This window comes from Helianthus annuus, chromosome 17, assembly GCF_002127325.2.
Source record: "Helianthus annuus cultivar XRQ/B chromosome 17, HanXRQr2.0-SUNRISE, whole genome shotgun sequence".
NCBI lineage: Eukaryota > Viridiplantae > Streptophyta > Magnoliopsida > Asterales > Asteraceae > Helianthus > Helianthus annuus.
The window spans coordinates 129,575,686-129,595,888 of record NC_035449.2 but is presented as its reverse complement, the minus strand read 5'-3'; the positions used below and the strand labels follow the sequence as shown (position 1 = coordinate 129,595,888).

Below are 20,203 nucleotides of genomic sequence, written 5' to 3'. Positions count from 1 at the left end.
AGTTTGCTTTGATTCAGATTTTTCTTTGTTTTTATTTTTAGCAAACTCTACATTTGATTCTTTTTCAATAACAGCGGTTTCATTTTTCATATCACAACCTTGAACAAAATTAATCTTTTTAACAAAAGTTTGATTTTTGCTCTTAGGAGGTGAATATTTCTTTTTCAAAGATTCCCTGTTATTGTTCTTCCTGGCATCACAACTCTCAGACCCTTCACCTTGACTTGATGTCGATCCGAAACTACTTGGTGCAGTTGACATATAGGCTGCTAGCTCATTTTCATCCGGGAGGAAAGAATAGTCATGACTAAGAGGAGGTGGGACTTCATTATATCCCACACTAGTCTTGTCATTACTCTTCTTTAACCCACCCATCATGTGTTTCATAACAAAAGACGAATCTCTGAATTGACTTAATTTCTGTTCAAGTTCAATGATTTTGAGTTGTGCATCTGACAACTCTTTGCATTTTTCAGAAATCTCTTTTGTTTTCTCAGCCATCATTTCGTGAGCTAAGTCTATTACTTGAAGTTTTTCGTTTAATTTGCATGTTAAGGCTTCAATTTCACTTTCATAGCCCTTTATCTTCTTCAAGTATAAAGATTCGTTTCTTTTTGCAAAAAAGTTTGACTCTTTTATGCTAGACATCTCACTCACCAGACTTTGATTTTGAGCAGACAACCTGTCAACTTCACCCTGTAGTTCACGACACCTCAAACACACAAAATTAGATTGTACCTCTTTCTCATGAACTTCTGTGGTTTCATCAGCAACAACCTTTTCAGCTTCACTCTCTTTCTCTACTTCAGCCTCCACTTTAGCTTCATTACTTTTCACTTCTGATTCAGCATCACTCACAGTAGTTTCAGCCTCATCAACTGGCACTATCTCTGCCATGAATGCCTGAGTGGCACTCTCATTTCCCTGATATCTCTTTTGTAATGCATCCCACATATCCTTTGAATTTGTGTACTTTGTGAAGGTATGCTTGATGCTATCAGGTAAGGATGACTTTATTGCAGCTAAAGCTCTCTTTTCAGCTTCATACACTTTCTTATCAGCCTCATTCATGTTCACGTAGTCTGTTCTACGTCGTCTGCCCTCAAAATCATGTACTGGATTTATGTACCCATCTTCAATACATATCCACATGCGTGCATCCTGATATTTAATGAAGGATTTGAAGCTGTTCTTCCATGTAAGATAGTTCTCCACCTTCATCATCTTAGGAGCATTCAAGTTGGCCATGTTCGACATTTTAAACGTTGCAGACTGAGAAAACCGTACAAAAGTCGTCCGAAAACAGTGGTTACCAAATTACACCTTTAGAATCGTCTCGAAAAGACGAGTCCAATGATATATAATGTCAAAAACCGAAATCGGGATTTTCCAGACTTTTTTTTTTTTTGTCCTAAAAATCGCACGAGTTCAACGATCCAAACGGTTCTGTCAAACGAGCTACGGTTCAATTTCTATTTGCAAAACACCGAAAATTTTCCGACGCTAGCCAATGGAAATTCCACCCCTTAATTTCTCTCCTAAATTCGCTGGTTTTAGCTTAATTTCGCTGGGCAATATTTAAATTCGCTAGCTTTAATGTGCAGGTCAAATTCGCCGACAAGTCAAGTTCGCTGGTGTAGTTCGCTGTGTCAGGTCAGTTCGCTCAATTTCGCTTCAGATTTCGCCAAATTCGCTGGTCAATTTCGCTTGTACGACGACCAGTAAATTCGCCGAAAAACCGTGATAATTTCGCTGTGAAAAGTTTTCACGGTTACCAAAGTCGCCTTTGGATTTAATTTCGCCCGTAACTTTGCTGATTAATTTCGGAGATCAGACAAATTCGCCAGAAACAGCCAATTTCGCCCAGTAACTATGGAAAGTCAATCTGTTCGAAATTTTTGATGATTTTCTGGATTTTCTAACAACTTCCTGCAAAATCAAAGCAGCAAATCAGCAAAAAATTTCGAAAATTTATCAAGAACAGATTGAATAAACTCAAGAACACGAAGAACAGTCTTCGAATCTTCAAGTCTATCAGCCACAAACTTTTCCAGAATCAGCCAAAATCTTTCCAGAAAACCTGCAAACCACCAAACAAACAAACCAGAAGATCAAAACAGCCAACAAAAATCAAAAATCAGAATCAAAACACACCAAAATTTCGAAAATTTTAAAAACCCTAATTATCAGGTTTCAAAAATTTCGAATTTTTACTCCTTGTTTCTGCAACAAACAATTCTGAACCGAGCAATCAAGAGCCTAATGCTCTGATACCAATTGTAGGTCCCCTTGAGTCTATGGATCGTCACAGAATCGTCTTTCCAATCAAGAGTGCGGAATCCTCTTGATCAGAATTAGCAGAAAAGTGTAGAAACAGAAATCAGCAATCACTTTCAAACCGGGTTTTCTATTGATTATCAATCTCACGAATTACAATCAATCCAAAACCCTAACAACCCTAAATTTCGTCCAAGACCTAGTCCCTCACGAAATTGCTCTCTCAAACACTGTTTTGGCTGATTAACCTTAACCCTAATGTCTAACCTTGTTTATATAACACAAGGTTTACAAGTGGGCTAGGTTTACACTCCTGGGCTGCGAATTGGACAGGCCCAATTCGCCCCCATCACCCAATTCCTTGGGTTTAGTAAGCCCAAACATAACAACTAACTATTACAAAGCTAAACCCACTAACTGTTTATCATTTAACTAATTACAAGATATCCAAAGACCAAATCTAAGCTGTTGTCACAAACATGCACCAACATAATCCCTGTAATTATAACTTTGAAAATAACTTGGAGTTTTGTAAAACAGTTGATAAAAAGAGAATGACTCACATTGCAGCTTTAACGAGCAAGATATAAGCCTACTGATTTGCCTGTGATTAACCTAATTTAACACAATGCACACACAAACGGGTTAGTAACTAATACAGCAGTTACGTCAATTCACGAGATCAAACCCTCACATCGATTAACAAGTGCGATACTTAATAATTCAATCAGATTCACAACGAATAACAGAGCATAGTCCAAATTCGAACAACACTCAAATATTCAAGTCGAAATCACGACGAATAATCAAAGTACAAGCTCAATTTGAGCAGCACTCGGACAATCGTTGGATAGTTATAATCGATCGGACGTTGAATCGTAATAGCGATCGAGTTATTACCCTGATTGCGGCAGCACCTCGTGATTCGTGTGTGTTTATTGTAGTGTAACAGCTCTAACTCGACGTACAGACAACAACTTTACGTCGTTTTCATTTCTCAGTTCAAGTCCCAGGGTCGGCTATTTATACTAATTTTTGGGACTCGCTTACGGACCGTATGCCTGATCCCCTTACGGTCCGTAAGCTAAGCAGTCTAATTATAGGCTGCCTAGGCTCGGGACTAGGCTTGCTGAATCAAAATTTCAGCCAATCAGATGCTAGCAACGTTTTATTTTAGATAATTATTAAACTAGGGTTTGCCCCCTTGTGTTTTAGGGGCCCTGATCCTGATTCCGATTATTCTGAAAATTCTAGGGCTAATGCAGAATTACTTGGGGGTCTCAATTAGGGTTTTCTTATTGACTAATTATCATCCTAATTATTGATTTTAGTGACAGTTGTTACAATATATCTACAGAATTCTCTAACTTGAATTTAGGGTTTAGGGTTTATGAATTTTTTTTACTTCAGTTACAGAAGTTCATGTCTCAGAACAGTGTTAATTATATAGTTTCTTATTATCATCTTAATACTTGAATTATAGGCCAAATTATGCAAGAATCGTTGAAAACAAAGTTTCATGAATCTTCTTCAAGTAGTACTCGTATGAGAATTGATTTGGAAGACCTTCCATGGGATCCCGCCGAACGAAAACCAATTTTGTCTTATGACGTTAACCAAAGAGATGAAATTAGACGTGCGTATTTGAATAAAGGTCCATGTCAACCGCAAGGTCATGTTTTTCCAAAACGAGATATTGGTGGTAGATTAAGACAATTTAATCCCGATTGGTTCAAGGAATTTGGATGTTGGTTAGAATATAGTGTTAAATCGGATGCCGTATTTTGCTTGGTTTGCTACATGTTCAAAGAAAGTGGTCAAAAAGATGCATTTGTGACCGATGGATACCATGGTTGGAACAAAAAAAGATAGATTGGGTATTCATGTAGGTAACGGTAAGCCGAATAGTTTTCACAATAAAGCACTTCAAAGATGTGACGATTTGCGTAAACCAAAACAATCTATTAGTATTGCCTTTCAAAAGCATGGTCAACCTAGCCAAAAACACAAAATCGAGTATAGAATCCGATTAAGCACATCAGTTATTCTTGCTAAAGCTTTATTGAATGGTGCATTACCGTTTCGCGGTCATGATGAGTCTGAAAGTTCAATTTATAAAGGACATTTCTTGGAATTTTTAAAACTATTGGGATAGTTGAATGAGTCCATTGGTAAGGTTATATTAGGAAATGCTCCGGGGAATAACCAAATGACGTCTCCAAAAATTCAGAAAGATATTTGTAATTGCTTTGCACAAGAAGTGTTAAAACAGATTTTTGAAGAACTAGCCGATGATGTGTTTTCTATATTAGTTGATGAGTCTCGTGATATATCTAAAAAAGAACAAATGGCAGTCGTTTTGAGATATGTTGACAAGCATGGGGTTATTAAAGAGCGATTTATCGGCCTTGTTCATGTCATGGAAACATCAGCACTATCTCTGAAATCAGGTATTGATGATTTATTTTCTCGTTATAATTTAAGTTTGGCAAGGGTTAGAGGTCAAGGATACGATGGTGCTAGCAATATGGCCGGTGAGTTTAATGGTTTGAAAGCCTTAATTTTGAAAGATAACTCTTCGGCATATTATATACATTGTTTTGCCCACCAACTTCAACTGGTTGTTGTGGCCCTTGCAAACAAACATGATGACATTTGGACATTTTTTGATAAGGTGTCGACTTTGACAAATGTGGTTTGTGCATCTTGCAAACGAGTAGATATGATTCGAGAAAAGCAAAAGGAGAAAGTACAAGAAGCAATAGGTCGAGAGAAGTTGAAACCGGGAGTGGTTTAAATCAAGAACTATCTATTGCAAGAGCCGGAGATACACGTTGGAGCTCTCATCATAAGACACTTGTGCGCTTGGTTCAGTTATATCCAACAATTATTGAAGTGCTTCGATATATTCGGAATTCCGGTTTCAATAATGTTCACCAAAGACAAGCAAATGGTATTTGGACATACATGAAGGCATATGATTTTGCATATTATTTACATTTGATGAAGCACATTTTGGGGATTACTAATTTGTTGTCTCAAGCTCTTCAAAGAAAGGACCAAGATATAGTGAATGCAATTCAAATGGTTAATGCAACGAAGCAACAACTTCAAACATATAGACTTGAAGGATTTGATTCACTTTTGAAAGATGTGGCATCTTTTTGTGAAAAAAATGAGATTGAAATTGTTGACATGGAAGATGAATACGTTAATCCAAAACATAAAAGAAAAAAGACAAACATCACCAATCGCCATTATTATGAGGTTGAAAATTTCAACACGGTGTTAGATATACAATTACAAGAGCTTGACAACCGTTTTAGTGAGGTAACCACCGAACTACTTACATATGTTGGTAGTTTGAGTCCGGATGATAACTTTAGTGCATTTAATGTTCAAAAGATTTTAAGGTTGGCCGAGTTTTATTCGTTTGATTTTAGTTATGAAGAAAGAGAATCTCTTATGATTGAGCTAGGCAACTACATTATTATTATGAAAAAAGATGGAATGTTTGCTAACGTGAATGGGATATCTAATCTTGCAAAGAGGATGGTGGAAACAAAGAAACATTTGAGGTATACGTTGGTCTATCTTTTATTGAAGTTGGCATTAATTCTACCGGTTGCAACGACAAGTGTTGAGAGGTGTTTTTCGTCAATGAAACACGTGAAGACGGATTTGCGTAATCGAATGGGTGATGATTATATGAACGATTGTTGCATTTGTTACATCGAAAGAGACCTTCTTGCCAATGTTTCGGTCGACGATGTAATGGATCGTTTTCAAAAGATGAAAACTCGTCGGGAACAACTCTAAAAGTTTGTAATGCTTTTTTTTTTTTTTTTTGTTTTGAAAGACATAGTATGTTTATTGTGTGTTTTCTAATGAGTAATGATTATATAATTTTGTTATGGTATTATATTTTATTATGTTCCTCATTCCGACCCGACCCGACCCAAACGACGACGACCCGAAAATTTTAACTTTTGTTTGTCAAAAATTTGAACACCGAAAAAAAGTGGACCCCATTGAAAAAAAATCCTGGGTCCGCCACTGTCTGAGGTTATCGACAAAAAAGACCGGGGCTTTCAACCACTCTAGTAATGTTATGACCCTGAGATCTATGGACGTAGTTTTTAAAAGACTTAGCTTGTTACTCATTTACCATCTATCTTGATGTAAATTCATAGCACGATTATAACTTTTATTGAAAAAAAAAAGCTAAATTATAAAAAATTCAAAGTTAGAGGTGGTTGTGAAAAACCACCGACTTTATATTTAAGTTACCAATCATATACCGTGTTTGTTGGATTGACAAGAATCAACTCGACGGTTGTAAACTACAAACCGTGTAACAGCCGTCGAAAGCTGGCCGCCAAAATAGAACAACAAACACACCGTAATTGACTCCCCACTAAATCCCTACCGTCCATCTTCCAACAAAATGCGTCAACATCCAAACCATCACCACCGCACACGTGTCACCTCCCTATTCGCCAAACCACATAGGATCCTCAAAACAAACAAAACACGTATCCAAGTAAATACTGTCACACCGCCCATATCCGCCACGTCAGCCCAAACCCACCAATCACAACTTCTCTATTCCCCAACGGCTAGTTTTCTCTTTCCCTCGTATAAAAATAAAACAACACACAAACGTCAAAATATCCGAAATTTCAAACCAAAAAAGGTAATTCATACAAAACCCTTAAAACCCTCCACAAGATTTGCAGATCTGTTCGTGTTTCCCTTTCAAGAACAGCGGTTACATTAATCTTAATTTACTGCTACAAGAAAGAAATCAGGGTTTATAACAGCTTCAAAACAAGGTTTGTGAATTTGTAGCTAATAATTCAAGTTTTTTAATTGCTTAAAGGTTTTGTATTGTTAGAAACTGTGATCTGATTGATGGGGGTTTCAGGAATTCAATGGCGTTCGGGGAGAATTGTGGGTTAGTTAAACGTACGAGTTCGTTCGGTAGAAAGAGGATTTTGATTTTGAATGAAATGGATATCGATTCGGTAGATGTTGTTTCGCCTAAGAAGAAACGGGTAGTTGGGAGTTGTTTTGGTTCTGAAAGGTCGTTCATGGAATCTCTACCTCAGGATGTTCTTGTAAGTTTGTCATCTTTTATTGTTTGAATGAGATTTTAGTTTTAATATTGGTTGTTTACCATCCGGTTCGGCTGGCTTTGACGGAAATTTTGGGCTGAACAGCTAATTACGGTTTGAAATGACAAACCAAACTGGCCGGGTTGTAAGTTACGGGGTTGGGTTTGGAACTCATTTTATTTTTTCAAATTCATTAGAAAAATTAAATGAAATATGATAATTGAGTTTTGAGTAAACCTCAGTTTTTTTCTCTTGGTTTGCTGATTTTAACACTCTAAGTTCAATAGTTTAAAATTTGCATTTATCATCCATTAGTTTGTTGATTTTAACAGTTTCAGTCCACACCACTAACATAGTATTAGTGTGGACTGAAACTGTTAAAATCAGCAAACTAATGGATGATAAATGCAATTTTTAAACTATTGGACTTAGAGTGTTCAAGCGAGTAAACCAACCACGGGGACGAAAATTGAGGTTTACTCTTGAGTTTTTTAGATGAGTTGACCTTAACTAAGACAAAACTGCTAAACACCCAAAACCAAAAGGTTTTTTTCTCAAATCCACATGATTTTGGTAAAGGGGTTTGGTTGGTTCAACGGTTTCTAGATCCAGTTTATCCAAATTGCGCACATAGTAATGGTGTTTGTGTGTTTTTTTCTTATAGATTAAGGTTTTATGTGGTGTGGAACATGATGATCTGAAGAGACTTTTTCATGTATCGAAACCGATTAGAGAAGCTGTAAGTTCGATTTCCGATTCCCACTTGCAAATTCATCAATTCAAGAATAAGGTTTTATGCATTGTTTCTAATATAGTACACCAAAAATGGTCTGATAGTAATGATTCATGATGCAGGTCATAATTGCAAAGAAAATGCATTTTGCATATAGTACACCAAAAAAGGTCCCGGCTTTTCGGTGTTCATTAGACCAAACACTCGACGTTGATGAAGTGGAAGCTCCAAATGCTCCAAGACAATCGAGAGTAGCTCGTTCTCGATTGAGCCAGAAAACACTGGCCCACCTCTCGGTGGCCTTGTTTTCGTAGACAGAATTGTAACCGGATTATTTGTTTTGGCTTTCAGGTGTACAGATTTTGTTTATGTTGTAGGAAATGTGGTAAAAGAGATGTGTAGATCAGGCAATTTGCCTACGTTTTGGACAGACAGGAAGTAGTTTAAGAGATTGTAGGAATTGTATTTATTTATTTTTAAATATAATTTGCTACTTGCAAATATAATTTGGATACAGGAAGTGAAGTAGTTAAAGAAATTGTATGAATCTGTAATTTTTTTTTTAAATATTATGTGCCACTTGCAAATATACATTTGAGTTTAAACTAATATTTCTGGTACAACAACAACCACCAGTAAATCCCGCCACTAGCAAAGCTTTCCCCTATCGTTGAGGATAGAGATACTGCTTCCAAAAAGTTCCAGAACTAAAAGAGTTTCAAAAAACTACCGAGACAAAAGAAGTGGTGAGAGCAAAAACAGTAGAGTGAAGGTAAATATAGCATCATAGAAAAACATACGCATATCCTCCAAGACCACCTAATGTGTAGGTAAATCTATAGCCCCTATGACAACGCCCAACCACATCTTACCTAACCCGTAAAACTCCTTAACTTTAATCCTACGTCTCCATGAACTCCTATCTTGGACCATGTCCTCAAAGAGGAGCATTTATATCAAATCCTGCCTAATCCGCTCATCCCACGTCAATTCGGGTCTACCTCTACCCCTCCTTCCATCTACTGGGAGGGTTTCTGTGACAACTCGAGTTTCCAAGATTTCATATTCGCATTAATTGCGCGTTAACTGTTTAGTTATGTGATTGTTTGCTTTGTAACTGTACACTGGTTTATAATTTGAGATGGTTGTTTGACATGTTATGTGTTTAATATGAGTAAAGTGTTTGATTTGTTTGATTCCCTGAACATGAACTTGTATACTTGTATACTGTTGAGATTATAAACCCGACGAAACAAAGTGCTTCGCCATAACCAATCACGACGAAACATGGGTTTGTTTCGTCATCCCTATCACGACGAAACGAATGTTTCGCCGAGCCCAGTTTCGCCGAAGCCCAGTAAGGGCCCAAATGCGTTTCGCGGATATTTATGAGGTGTTACAGTTTCATTCGAGACACTTTTAGCAAATCAGAAACCCTAGAGCTCTCTTCCCTTAGCGACGGCAATCCTGTGTGTTTGAAGCCTACTAGATCGATCATGTTAGTGTTTCCGTTATCACGGTTAGTGTTTAACCCTTTGCATGATTTAAATTGATTGTTATCACTGCATGGTTCATCGATAATATATAATGCTTGGTCTTATGTTTGGAATCCCTTTTGATTGGTTAGTATAATGGGTATGAATAATAATGAAACTCGTAAACGCTATTCGAATTATGTGATGACAAAGTGCTGAATCTGCGAATGTTTAGGGTTCTTGATGTTGTAGTTTTGAATAGGATATTGTTTTATGGGATAGATTGGTTGATGTTGTGAAACCGTGAATTTGTGTTCATGTAATAGTCATTGTATGATAAAGATCGATTGAGATTAGTGAATGATTCTGCCCTGATTGATTGAACATCGAATGATTTCTGATGATGATGATTGATAATAGAATGTAACGGCTGTGGTTAAAGGTTAGGGTTTCTGGGTAATGATTCGTTACACGACGTAACTAACAATTTAGACGAAACGCAGGTGACGGCGAAACAAATGCGTTTCGCCGAAACCAGTCTTGACGAAACGAACGTGACGAAACAAGTGTGTTTCGCCGAGGGAAATCATGACGAAACAGTGGGTGTTTCGTCGAAGGGAAATAACAACGAAACAGGGGTGTTTCGTCGTATGGGTAATTTGCACAGTAACTTAATTTCTTTCTGTTAAGGGTTAACCGGGTTAGTTAACTGTTGTTAAATGATAAACATGACTTGCATGAGCTTAAATATGTGCTATGTGTTATTTGGTGATCACTAATTCGATACCCACTATGATTGTACTTATACGTGAACTTCGTGAATATAAACTGATTATGTACACGTGCGTACTTTAGGACTTGACTGATTATTTGTGAGCACATACTTTAGCATACCGAGCAAACCAAGGTGAGTTCACACTCTTTCCAAGGCATGGGATTCCCAAGGGTTGAGAATGGGTAAATGAACTAAACGATAATTACGACCATCCTCCGTGGGTAGGATGCCAAGTATGGACCAAACCTCTATCATGAAGTCCCTCATTATATCGACTTAATCGCCGAGGCCTATGGCGAGCGGGTCATTAGTTAATAGCGCTATTAGGTTTAACAAACCTCACACCGTGTCGTTCGAACGGGCGTGTACTAATGGACTATGGGCAAAGGGTCAATGCTGATAGACATTGACTTAGGGCACCTCTTACATTTTCGTAGCAGTCGATACACACGGTCTAGTAACACATGGGAAGCCCCCACTAATCTTCGCACATATGTCTGGGAGACCGCGATACGAATTAATACGATACATGGTTTACAAAACGAACATATGATTTACGAAAACGAATACTATAACCAAACAACCAACTGTGAACTCGCTCAACTTTATTGTTGACTCATTGTTACATGCCTTGCAGGTCGTTAGGTACTCATGGATCTTGCACAGGGAGGCGCGGTCGTTGTGGGACATGGCAGTGTGTGCTATGCTAAAAACATTACTTTATTTCGTACTTAATACTTACATTGGGTTTTACAATTATGCTTCCGCTAAACTCTTAACTATGTTTTTGATTTGAAACACCTTTCATATTGTGTGGTTGAATTTTTACTTATTACTTGTTATGTTCAATATGATTGGTGGCTTGATCCTGGTCAGTCATGCCTCCAAGCGGTGGTACTCCGCGTGTGGATTTTGGGGGTGTGACAGTTTCTACTACTCTAACTGGCGCCGTTGCTTGCCTCCTCTTCACATGCCTAAACCATCTCAATCTTCCCTCCTTAATCTTATCTGATATTCTAGACACCCCTAACCTTTCCCTAAAAAACCTCATTTTTTATTCGGTCTAACCTTATGTGACCACACAACCACCTCAGCATCCTCATCTCTATTCTCTACTACTTCCATCTTGAGTGTTGTGATTTCTTAATGCCCAACAATCTGTCCCATATAGCATGGCAGGTCTCACTGCAACCCGATAGAATATCCTTTTTAATTTAGTTGGGAACCTCAAGTCACACAATATTCAGTGACTGCTCTCCACCTACACCAGCCAACCTGAATGCGGTGAGCTACATCACTATCTAACTCTCCGTCTCTTTGTACAAACGATCCTAAATACTTGAACTTAGTTGCTTCCGGAACAACCTGACCTTCAATGGTGATTTGAGTGTCTTCAAAACCTCCCGCATCACTGAAATCACAGTAAAGGTACTCAGTCTTCAACCGACTGATCCTTAAACCCTTGTCTTCTAAAGCTACTCGCCATTCTTCTAACTTCTCATTCAACCTCTGTTTAGTCTCTGCAACTAAAACAATATCATTTGCAAAAAGCATGCACCACGACACTGTCTCCTGAATCGACTTGGACCACTCATCCATGACAATCGTAAAAAGAAATGGGCTCAACGCCGACCCTTGGTGGAGTCCTATCTCCACAGGGAAGGATTCGGTATCTCCTACAGGCGCATGGACACTAGTTTCAGTTCTATCATACATATCCTTAATTATGTCTATATGCTTCCCAGGAACCCCTCTACCCTACAAAGTATCCCAAATCAGTCTACGTGGTACACTGTTATAGGTTATTGAAATATTGATTTATCTTAATGGGCTAGCTTATTAATGCTATTATTCTAATGATTTGTGGTTGTGACAACCGGTAATTTACGCATTTAATTACGCGATTAACAAATAAATAGTGTTTAAGATGCAAATTAACTTAATTAGGCCGTTGGAGTGTCTAGGAATGCCTAATCTACTTTACAGTACGCGTATGACGATTTGCGGAAAATATGCTAAATGTTAAACGATAACGAACTGAAACCGAACAAAATACTGATAACGCCAACAAATACGAATTTTCTACGAATATTTTCATAGCTTGAAATCGTTCCATCACATTGTTCTCTTTTACTTTATCAAAAGTTTCTTTCTTCGACCACACAAACATAACATTGTTCAAATATTCCGGGCCCATTCGAGGTTGTTTTTTAGATTGTGATTTCATCTTCACTTCAAGGAATCAACGTCCAACTTCAAAGAATTTAAGTACCTAGAAAACTATAACTTGTTTTTTTTTTTTTTTTTTTTTTTTTTTTTTTTTTGTAAAATTTAACTTATCTAAACCCTAAACCCTAACAAATCAACAAACAACAATACTTCATAAACGATAGCAGGGACATTGGGGCGAGTGAAATTCGCCATGGCGTTCTGTTTCCAACTTTGCCGCCCATACACAAAAGGATATTTTATTGTTTTGGGGCTTGGGTTAAGTTTATCAATCGGGCCTCTTTCAATTATATTATTCTTAATTTAGATTAATTCTATAACTTGGGCTTAATTATTATATAAGTTTGGTATTGCAAATGGTTTGGTTTATAAAAATTTGGAATTTTAATAAATTAATCTATCATATTTTTAGAGGTATCCCCGTATTTGTTCAGGGTATCTTTTATATAAAACCGAAAAAAATAAAAATAAATTACACTACGAAGACGGGTTGAGCCGTAGCCCGTGCTACATCTCCTTACACTATACCTCCGACCCTGCCAAAATATATTTCTATTTACTGTGGGCGGATATAGATTGAGACAAGGGGTAGCCCCCGCTACCCCTTGACGCTCCGACGGTAGTGTAAATTTTGGAAAATTTTGACGTTTTTTCGATTTCGCTGCCTCTGTAGAAAAGAAATTTTTGAAACGTTACCCTAAGACGTTTTTTCTAGATTCGCCACAAGTATACATTTATAAAACTGAGATTTTATGTTGAGAGGTATTCTTAGGCACCGGCCCAAAGCATTAATGCACAAAAATTCAAATATAGATAGACCATTCAAAATAGATAATGTTAATGACAAAATTCCAAATGAAATAAACTGCAACTCTGCAATTCGGAATTGAATTCCATTCATGCATCAGTTCAGGTTTTTAAGATTAAATATCCAAAGTAAAAGTAAATGCATAAGGTAACAATCAAACACACAAGTACTTAAAAGACTACTCTATGACATTGACCTTAACATTGAACACCCCTTTTTCTTCTTTTAACTTGGGAACACTTAGCTTTAACTCTCCTAAATCCATCTTCATCTCTGCCTTGATATCACTGATCCTGTACTTATTATCCGGTAACCGAATCTCGCAATCAAACTTTTTCATGGCGCGGGTATCATTCAGTTTCTCAACCCCTTCTGCTTTCACAAAAACAGTGTTCGATTCAACGGATACCTTCACATCATCTTCACTCACTTCAGACATGTATAAGAATAAATCGAGACCATCGGGACTTTTCTTGATATGGAGGTCTGAAATCATGCAAATCCAACATTAAAGGTAAGGAAAAATTACAAGTTTTGTTCTTTATCTTAATACAACTTATAAGGCGGGTGTCCTTTTTAACGAATTTTGACAAGTTTTGCCCTTTACAAGGAATTTTGTTGCATGTTTTGTCCTTTAGGCTTAACACAGTTAGATTTTCTTGTTAAATCTTGTCACCCAAGGGTATTTTAGTCTTTTTACCCGTTTATTTCAAGAGTAACCCTAAAATATTTTGTTTTATTCTTTTAAATAATATTAAATAAATGGGTAAAAAGACTAAAATACCCTTGGGTGACAAAATTTAACAAGAAAATCTAACGGAGTTAAGCCTAAAGGACAAAACGTGCAACAAAATTCCTTGTAAAGGGCAAAACTTGTCAAAATTCGTTAAAAAGGACATCGCCTGATAAGCGGTATTAAGATAAAGGACAAAACTTGTAATTTTTCCTAATCGTAAAGAAAGATAAGTGGTTAAAATTACTTGTTAACAAATAACAAGGGAAGTACCGTTTGGAGCAAGACCATCATAATCACCGAAAGAATTGTTGCAAAAGAAACGTGAAGCCGGACGGAATCTGGTAAGCATGTTAGAAGAAAGGAGCTTTGATCTGATGAAGAGGTTTGTGGAAGCCATCTTTTGATCAAAATAAACCTGTGCATGTACTCTTATACAAGAATATATTAGGGTTGTGTTTCTAATATAATTATCTTAACCAAATTGGATAACTACAAAACCAAACCGATTTAAATTCGTTATTTATTTATCTTTATCTTAATCTTTGAAACAAGCATTTCAAATTTTAATCTCCTTTCTATTGTTTTTTTTTTTTTTTTATTATTATTATGAATCTTGTACAATCATTGAAACAAGCATTTCAAATTTAAATCTCCTTTCTATTGTGTTTTTTTTTTATTTTTTTATTATTATGAATCTTGTACGATTAATTTTTATTGTTATGAATGTTGTACGAATAATGTATTAGGTAATGGAAAATGAAGATAACGGGTCTCCATTTTATGTTAACCATGTAGAGTACCAGTTTGGGTATAATCATGCTGACCGAATACATATGTCTTGAAGACACCATGTTTCTCAAAGCCTTTTACATGTCCACAAGAGGATAAGAAAATATTTGTCAGAAAAGCGAATGAGTGAATGAATCGGCAAGTAAAGATATTAAACGGACATTTGGAGTTCAGGGCTTACAGAATTCTAACACGTGACGTAACCAGTTATTTATTAGGTTTAGATCTAGTACGACTTGCCATTTAATGTATTAGGTGAATGGAAAATGAAGATGAAATGTCATATCTTCTAAATATAGAACTTTGATAACTAGTCATGCCACATTATAAAATTCACGCCACAACATTTTTTTTAATTATTTTGATAAGGGGTCGGCTATACCCACACCTTTTGCTTTCTAGTCTTACACCGTTTACCCATTTGATTATATCTTCAATGGCCGTTTGAAAATAACGGCCATTCGCTACAAGTGTCATATGGTCGTTTAGGACAAGGCCTAAAGTGAGCTTTTTACACATAAAATGACAGTTCGAGATGGCATAAACAATAGTTTTTTTGGATTTTATTAAATAACTTTTATATGTGTAAACGGTAGTTTTTTGGCCGACCCGCTTATACAACCACCTCTTGAATAATTTTAGGAAGAGTAAACTACAATTTTACTCCCTGACGTTTACTAACGGGATCAACTTTACCCTCTAATTTAAAAATTCTGCCATTTTACACCCCGCATTTCCCTTATTTAATCAATGTTGGCCCTTCTGACAAATGGCCGTCCAAATCACCATTAATTAATAAGTTGTGAAGTTATAGGATCACCCTCCTTGGACTATGAAAACACTAATTTGCTCCCCACTGTGTCATGTTGTTCAGTTTCTTGTTCGATTGGGAATTCCAGAGCATTTAACGATGTCGGCTTCTTCTTCAAATCAGGGTAGATAAAAAATTGAAGGGGGAACGTTGGCTCGCTGGCGATTTTTTTTTTTTTTTTTTATAAATGGGGTTTATTTATAAAAGGTGTTGCGTGGGCGGATAACGAAATAGCATAAACTTGTATCCAGTAACATATATCTTTCATATAAATTTGAAAAAACTTGTAACAAGTAGTATCAGAATTTCATAGCATAAAAACATATCATAGAAAAATGGTGACTACAAAAAAAAAAAAAAAAAAAAAAAAAAAACTATTCATGCAACAACTGAGATCAAATATCCAAAGAACAAAAAAAGCAAATGCATAAATTAACTACTTAAAAGACTACTCTATAACATTGACCTTAACATTGAACACTCTTTTTTCTCCTTTCAACTTGGGAACATCCAGCTTTAACTCTGCGGAATCCATCCTCATCTCTGCCTCGATACCAATCTCATACGTAGCATCATCGGCTGAATAAAAGTACTCTCCTACATACCCTTCCAAGGCGCTAGTACCGTCGACTTCCTCAACACATTGCTCTTCAACATACTCAATGTTACATCCAAAGGATAATTTCACATCCTCCCTCCTCAACCCAGAATAGGATATGAGCGAATCAAGACGGTCAGGTTTTTTCTTCATGTCTGAAATCATGCAAAGCCAACATTAATTTCACTATCAAAATAAAGGTACATCATTTAACCGGTGAAAATTACTTGTTAACAAATAACTAACAAGGCTAAGTTATACCGTTAGAAGAATTTGGAGCAGGATCACGGACAGATCGGTTCCAGAAGAAACGAGATGCCGGACAGAATCGGGTAAGCATGTTGGAAGAAAGGAGCTTCGATCTGATGAAGAGGTTCGTGGAAACCATCTTGATCAAAGTAAACCAATTGTTTTGTTGCATGTGCAGTTGTTTTATACATTGTGTTTCTAATCTTTATCTTAACAAACCGGTTTAAATTTAAATTCGTTATGTATTTACCTTTATCTTTATCTTTGAAATAAGTATTCAAATTTAAATCTCTTCTCTATTGTTTTTTTCTTATTGTTTCTTCTTAAATTCGTTATGTATTTACCTTTATCTTAATCTTTGAAATAGGTATTCAAATTTAAATCTCTTCTCTATTGTTTTTTTTCTTATTGTTTATATTAAAGAACCCTTTGAAACGGAAATTGAAGATAACATGTCATTTTCTATTGAGTTAAATGGTTTTGGTGTGGCAATGATCTCTAGATTAAGTGGTGGAATACTTGCATTTATTTTGAGGGATGCAAGTTCAATTCTCATTTGGTGCAGAGTGAGGCATTGGTGGGCAATGATAGGAGACCCAGGGAAACCTGGGTTCGATCCTTGAGCCAAACGGGTTTTACTTGTAATTTCACCGTCGTGCCTATGGACGGGTGGGTTACCGGGTTTTCGCCGGAATTGGTGGTGGACTCGAGTTACTCTCAGAGTACTCCGTTTCGTCCCGTAGGTGCTCCGAGAGTGCTCGGGATTGACTATGTTGGTCGTTAAAAAAATGCTTATGGTTTGTAGTATTTCCAAAGTTAGTCCGGACACTTTAATAATTTCATAGGTGATCCCAGTGGTTGCAATTGGAGAAATTACAATTACAAAAATGCCAGTTAACCAAGTAACATTACAAAAATGTCACCTTCAAGCGTCCATGGAGTGGCGTCTGAACCATGGGAGGCATCCGTGTGTCACCTTCAAGCGTCCATCAATGGCCATCAAAGGGGTGTTGATAATTATGGATTGAGTCGACGGCCGACTCTTCAAAGGCAAAAGGTGGCTGACTCCTCCGATGCGTCGGGCTGACTCCTCCGATGTGTCGGGCTGACTCCTCCTAGTGGCATGACTGATTCCTCCTAGTGGCATGGCTGACTCCTCGTTTTGGCTACGCAGACCGCTCGATTTGGCTAGGCAGACTCCTCAAATTTTATTTTCTAATCCACATTTCTTTTTAATTTTATATAATTTAGATATCTTATTATTTTGTCGAGTTTATAAATACAGAACCTTGTTGTTTGGTTCTTAAAAAATGGTTTTCCAATGGTGGTTTAAGATGCATCAGCTTATTTTTATTAATTTTTTTAAAGCTAATCAGAAAATTAAAAAAGTTAATATCAAAAGTAGTCGTTTTCTTCAAACATGAACGAAAAAATAGACGTTTTGTGTTAATATCAAAAGTAGTCGTTTTTTTTTTAAATCTAATCAGGAAAACCGCTCTCTTTCCCTCACTCGATACCAACCTCTGCAGTGCCGATTTTTGCCATCGCCGCACCATTCCGGCGAAGCTCCGTAGTCTTCAGTTGAGCAACCATTCGAGGTAATGTTTACATCTAGTGACTTGTCTTATCATACCGAACAAAAGCCCCAAAGTTTTGTTCATTAACTGTACACACTGATCACAAATTATGTGCTATAATGGGTGTGGTAATAGGGTTTGTTTGGAGAAGACGTACGTATTTTGTAAATTAAAAGTTGATCATGCTGGAGTTAGTTTAGCCATTTTTTGCATGGACCCAGTAGGTTTTCTGGCTCCAACTAAAAAAATATTACATTTTGGTTGCTTTAGAAAAATTACTTTTTTTGAACTAAAATTATTTTAACGAAACTTTATCATCCGAAAACGGAGCTTGTAAAGTCTTGTTTCATGAGTATAAGATTATGTATATTTATATTTATATTTATATTTATATTTATATTTATATTGATATTTATATTTATATTTATATTTATATTTATATGAGTTATTAAATTTTATCACCCTTAACTATCACTTTGACGTCCGCCACCGCCAATTTAACACTTCGTGTGTTCTATCACCAGATCACTAACTTTTGATTCTGTTACTATACTTTTGGGGGTGTCCTAAGATCCCTAAAACCTTCCCAAGATCACTATGAGACCCCAAAAAGTGTAGTAACAGGATTAAAAGTTAGTGACCAGTTAACGACGTGGTGACCGAACACACTAAGTGTTAAGTTGGGGGTGACGGGTGTCAAAATGATAGTTAAGGGTTACAGCGGTCAATAGCTAATAATTGAGGGTGATAAAATCTAATAACCCTATTTATATATAAGATTTGTGAATTCCAAATTGATTTATAAGATTTGTGGAGATGGTGGTTGTGACGGAGATGGCAGGGCCGTCTCCGAAAATTACAAAAAAAAATTTGGCCCTATGTGAGATAAAAATTTTGGGCCCTATTCGCAAATTTTCCATGTATTACGAACTCATCAATTATGTAATCACTAAAATTTATGTGAAAGTAATTTAAATAGTTATTTTAGCTAAGTTTAGTTAGTAATTTATTAATTAAAGGGAAAGATTTAGTTGACAAAATTAGACATTAAATGTCATATGCAACTAAAATAGAAATTTTGGAGATGTCGGGATTAGAACTCGCTTCTCCTTGTTGTTTAACCAAGACAATAACCACCCTGACAAGAGCTTGTTTGTGTAATCTATCGATTCAGTATATAGATATATTTTAGCTTATACAACGTAAATTCTATACAAAATTAAAAACATTTGGGCCCCCGGAGGGTTTGGGCCCTGTGCCATTGCCCACCCTGCACCCCCTCAAAGACGGCCTTAGGAGATGGTGACGGTGGTTGGTGATGGTGATGCACGTCGGTGGTGGTTTGGGAGATTGTGATTTGGGAAAGAAGAAGGTGGGATATGATGGGGTGGTGTCCACTTATTTATATTTGTTTTTCTATTATTTTTAACCTCGGGGGTAAAATAAACATTTCAAACACACATTGAGATATTTAACAAAGGTTAGTGATAAGTAAGAATCACCCGAGTTTAAATATTGCAACCAAAGAGATCACCTATGTAATTATTGGGGACAATTGCATATTTTCCCTTAAAAAACTTCTTAATTGCATGTTTACTCGATTTAAAATTAAGAGTAAATTACAAGTTTTGTCCTTTATGTTTGTCCCAAATTTCAGGCGTTGTCCTTTACCTTTAAAATTGATGAGTTTTGTCCTTAACTTTTCAAAATCCTGCACGTTATGTCCTTTATGGCAAACCCAGTTACATTTTTTAGTAAATTACAAGTTTTGTCCTTTATGTTTGTCCCAAATTTCAGGTGCTGTCCTTTACCTTTAAAATTGATGAGTTTTGTCCTTAACGTTTCAAAATCCTGCATGTTATGTCATTTGGGCCTAACCCAGTTAAATTTCAATGTTAAATCTGGTCACATAGACCCCACATAAGGGCAAATTTTTCTTTTTACCCTTTCAATAAAAATATTAAATATATATTTATAAAACTTCATCTTCTCCACTCAGTCACTCTCCCTCACCTCTCTCTCTATATCA

At 36.5% G+C, this 20,203-nt stretch overlaps 2 protein-coding genes and 1 long non-coding RNA gene across 3 annotated transcripts; 2 read left to right on the top strand and 1 right to left on the bottom strand.

Annotated features, from left to right (window-relative positions):
• The first annotated feature begins 6,928 nt into the window (after window positions 1-6,928).
• Window positions 6,929-8,641, top strand: LOC110917484 (F-box protein At1g61340). The gene is made up of 4 exons (XM_022162031.2): window positions 6,929-7,112; window positions 7,205-7,397; window positions 8,059-8,133; window positions 8,250-8,641. Exons 2-4 carry the CDS (start codon window positions 7,212-7,214, stop codon window positions 8,439-8,441), a joined length of 453 nt encoding a protein of 150 aa, XP_022017723.1. The 5' UTR covers window positions 6,929-7,112; window positions 7,205-7,211; the 3' UTR covers window positions 8,442-8,641.
• A 4,836-nt stretch (window positions 8,642-13,477) lies between these two features.
• Window positions 13,478-14,537, bottom strand: LOC118489334 (heat shock 22 kDa protein, mitochondrial-like). Its single transcript, XM_035987155.1, has 2 exons — window positions 14,421-14,537; window positions 13,478-13,900 (listed from the first exon to the last, which is right to left on the bottom strand). The coding sequence occupies exons 1-2, from the start codon at window positions 14,497-14,499 to the stop codon at window positions 13,593-13,595; spliced, it is 387 nt and encodes a 128-aa protein (XP_035843048.1). The 5' UTR covers window positions 14,500-14,537; the 3' UTR covers window positions 13,478-13,592.
• LOC118489335 lies at window positions 13,847-14,717 on the top strand. The gene is made up of 2 exons (XR_004887281.1): window positions 13,847-13,928; window positions 14,413-14,717. It is a non-coding gene; the product is annotated as an uncharacterized LOC118489335 (long non-coding RNA).
• The last annotated feature ends 5,486 nt before the right edge of the window (window positions 14,718-20,203 follow it).

Bases quoted from the DNA above. Each gene is read 5' to 3' on its own strand.
- LOC110917484 (XM_022162031.2), top strand. From the start codon at position 7,212: ATGGCGTTCGGGGAGAATTGTGGGTTAGTTAAACGTACGAGTTCGTTC. The intron at 7,398-8,058 runs GTAAGTTTGTCA...TTTTTCTTATAG, and splicing joins CTCTACCTCAGGATGTTCTT to ATTAAGGTTTTATGTGGTGT. The intron at 8,134-8,249 runs GTAAGTTCGATT...TTCATGATGCAG, and splicing joins CGAAACCGATTAGAGAAGCT to GTCATAATTGCAAAGAAAAT.
- LOC118489334 (XM_035987155.1), bottom strand. From the start codon at position 14,499: ATGCTTACCAGATTCCGTCCGGCTTCACGTTTCTTTTGCAACAATTCT. The intron at 13,901-14,420 runs GTACTTCCCTTG...GCATGATTTCAG, and splicing joins TGATGGTCTTGCTCCAAACG to ACCTCCATATCAAGAAAAGT.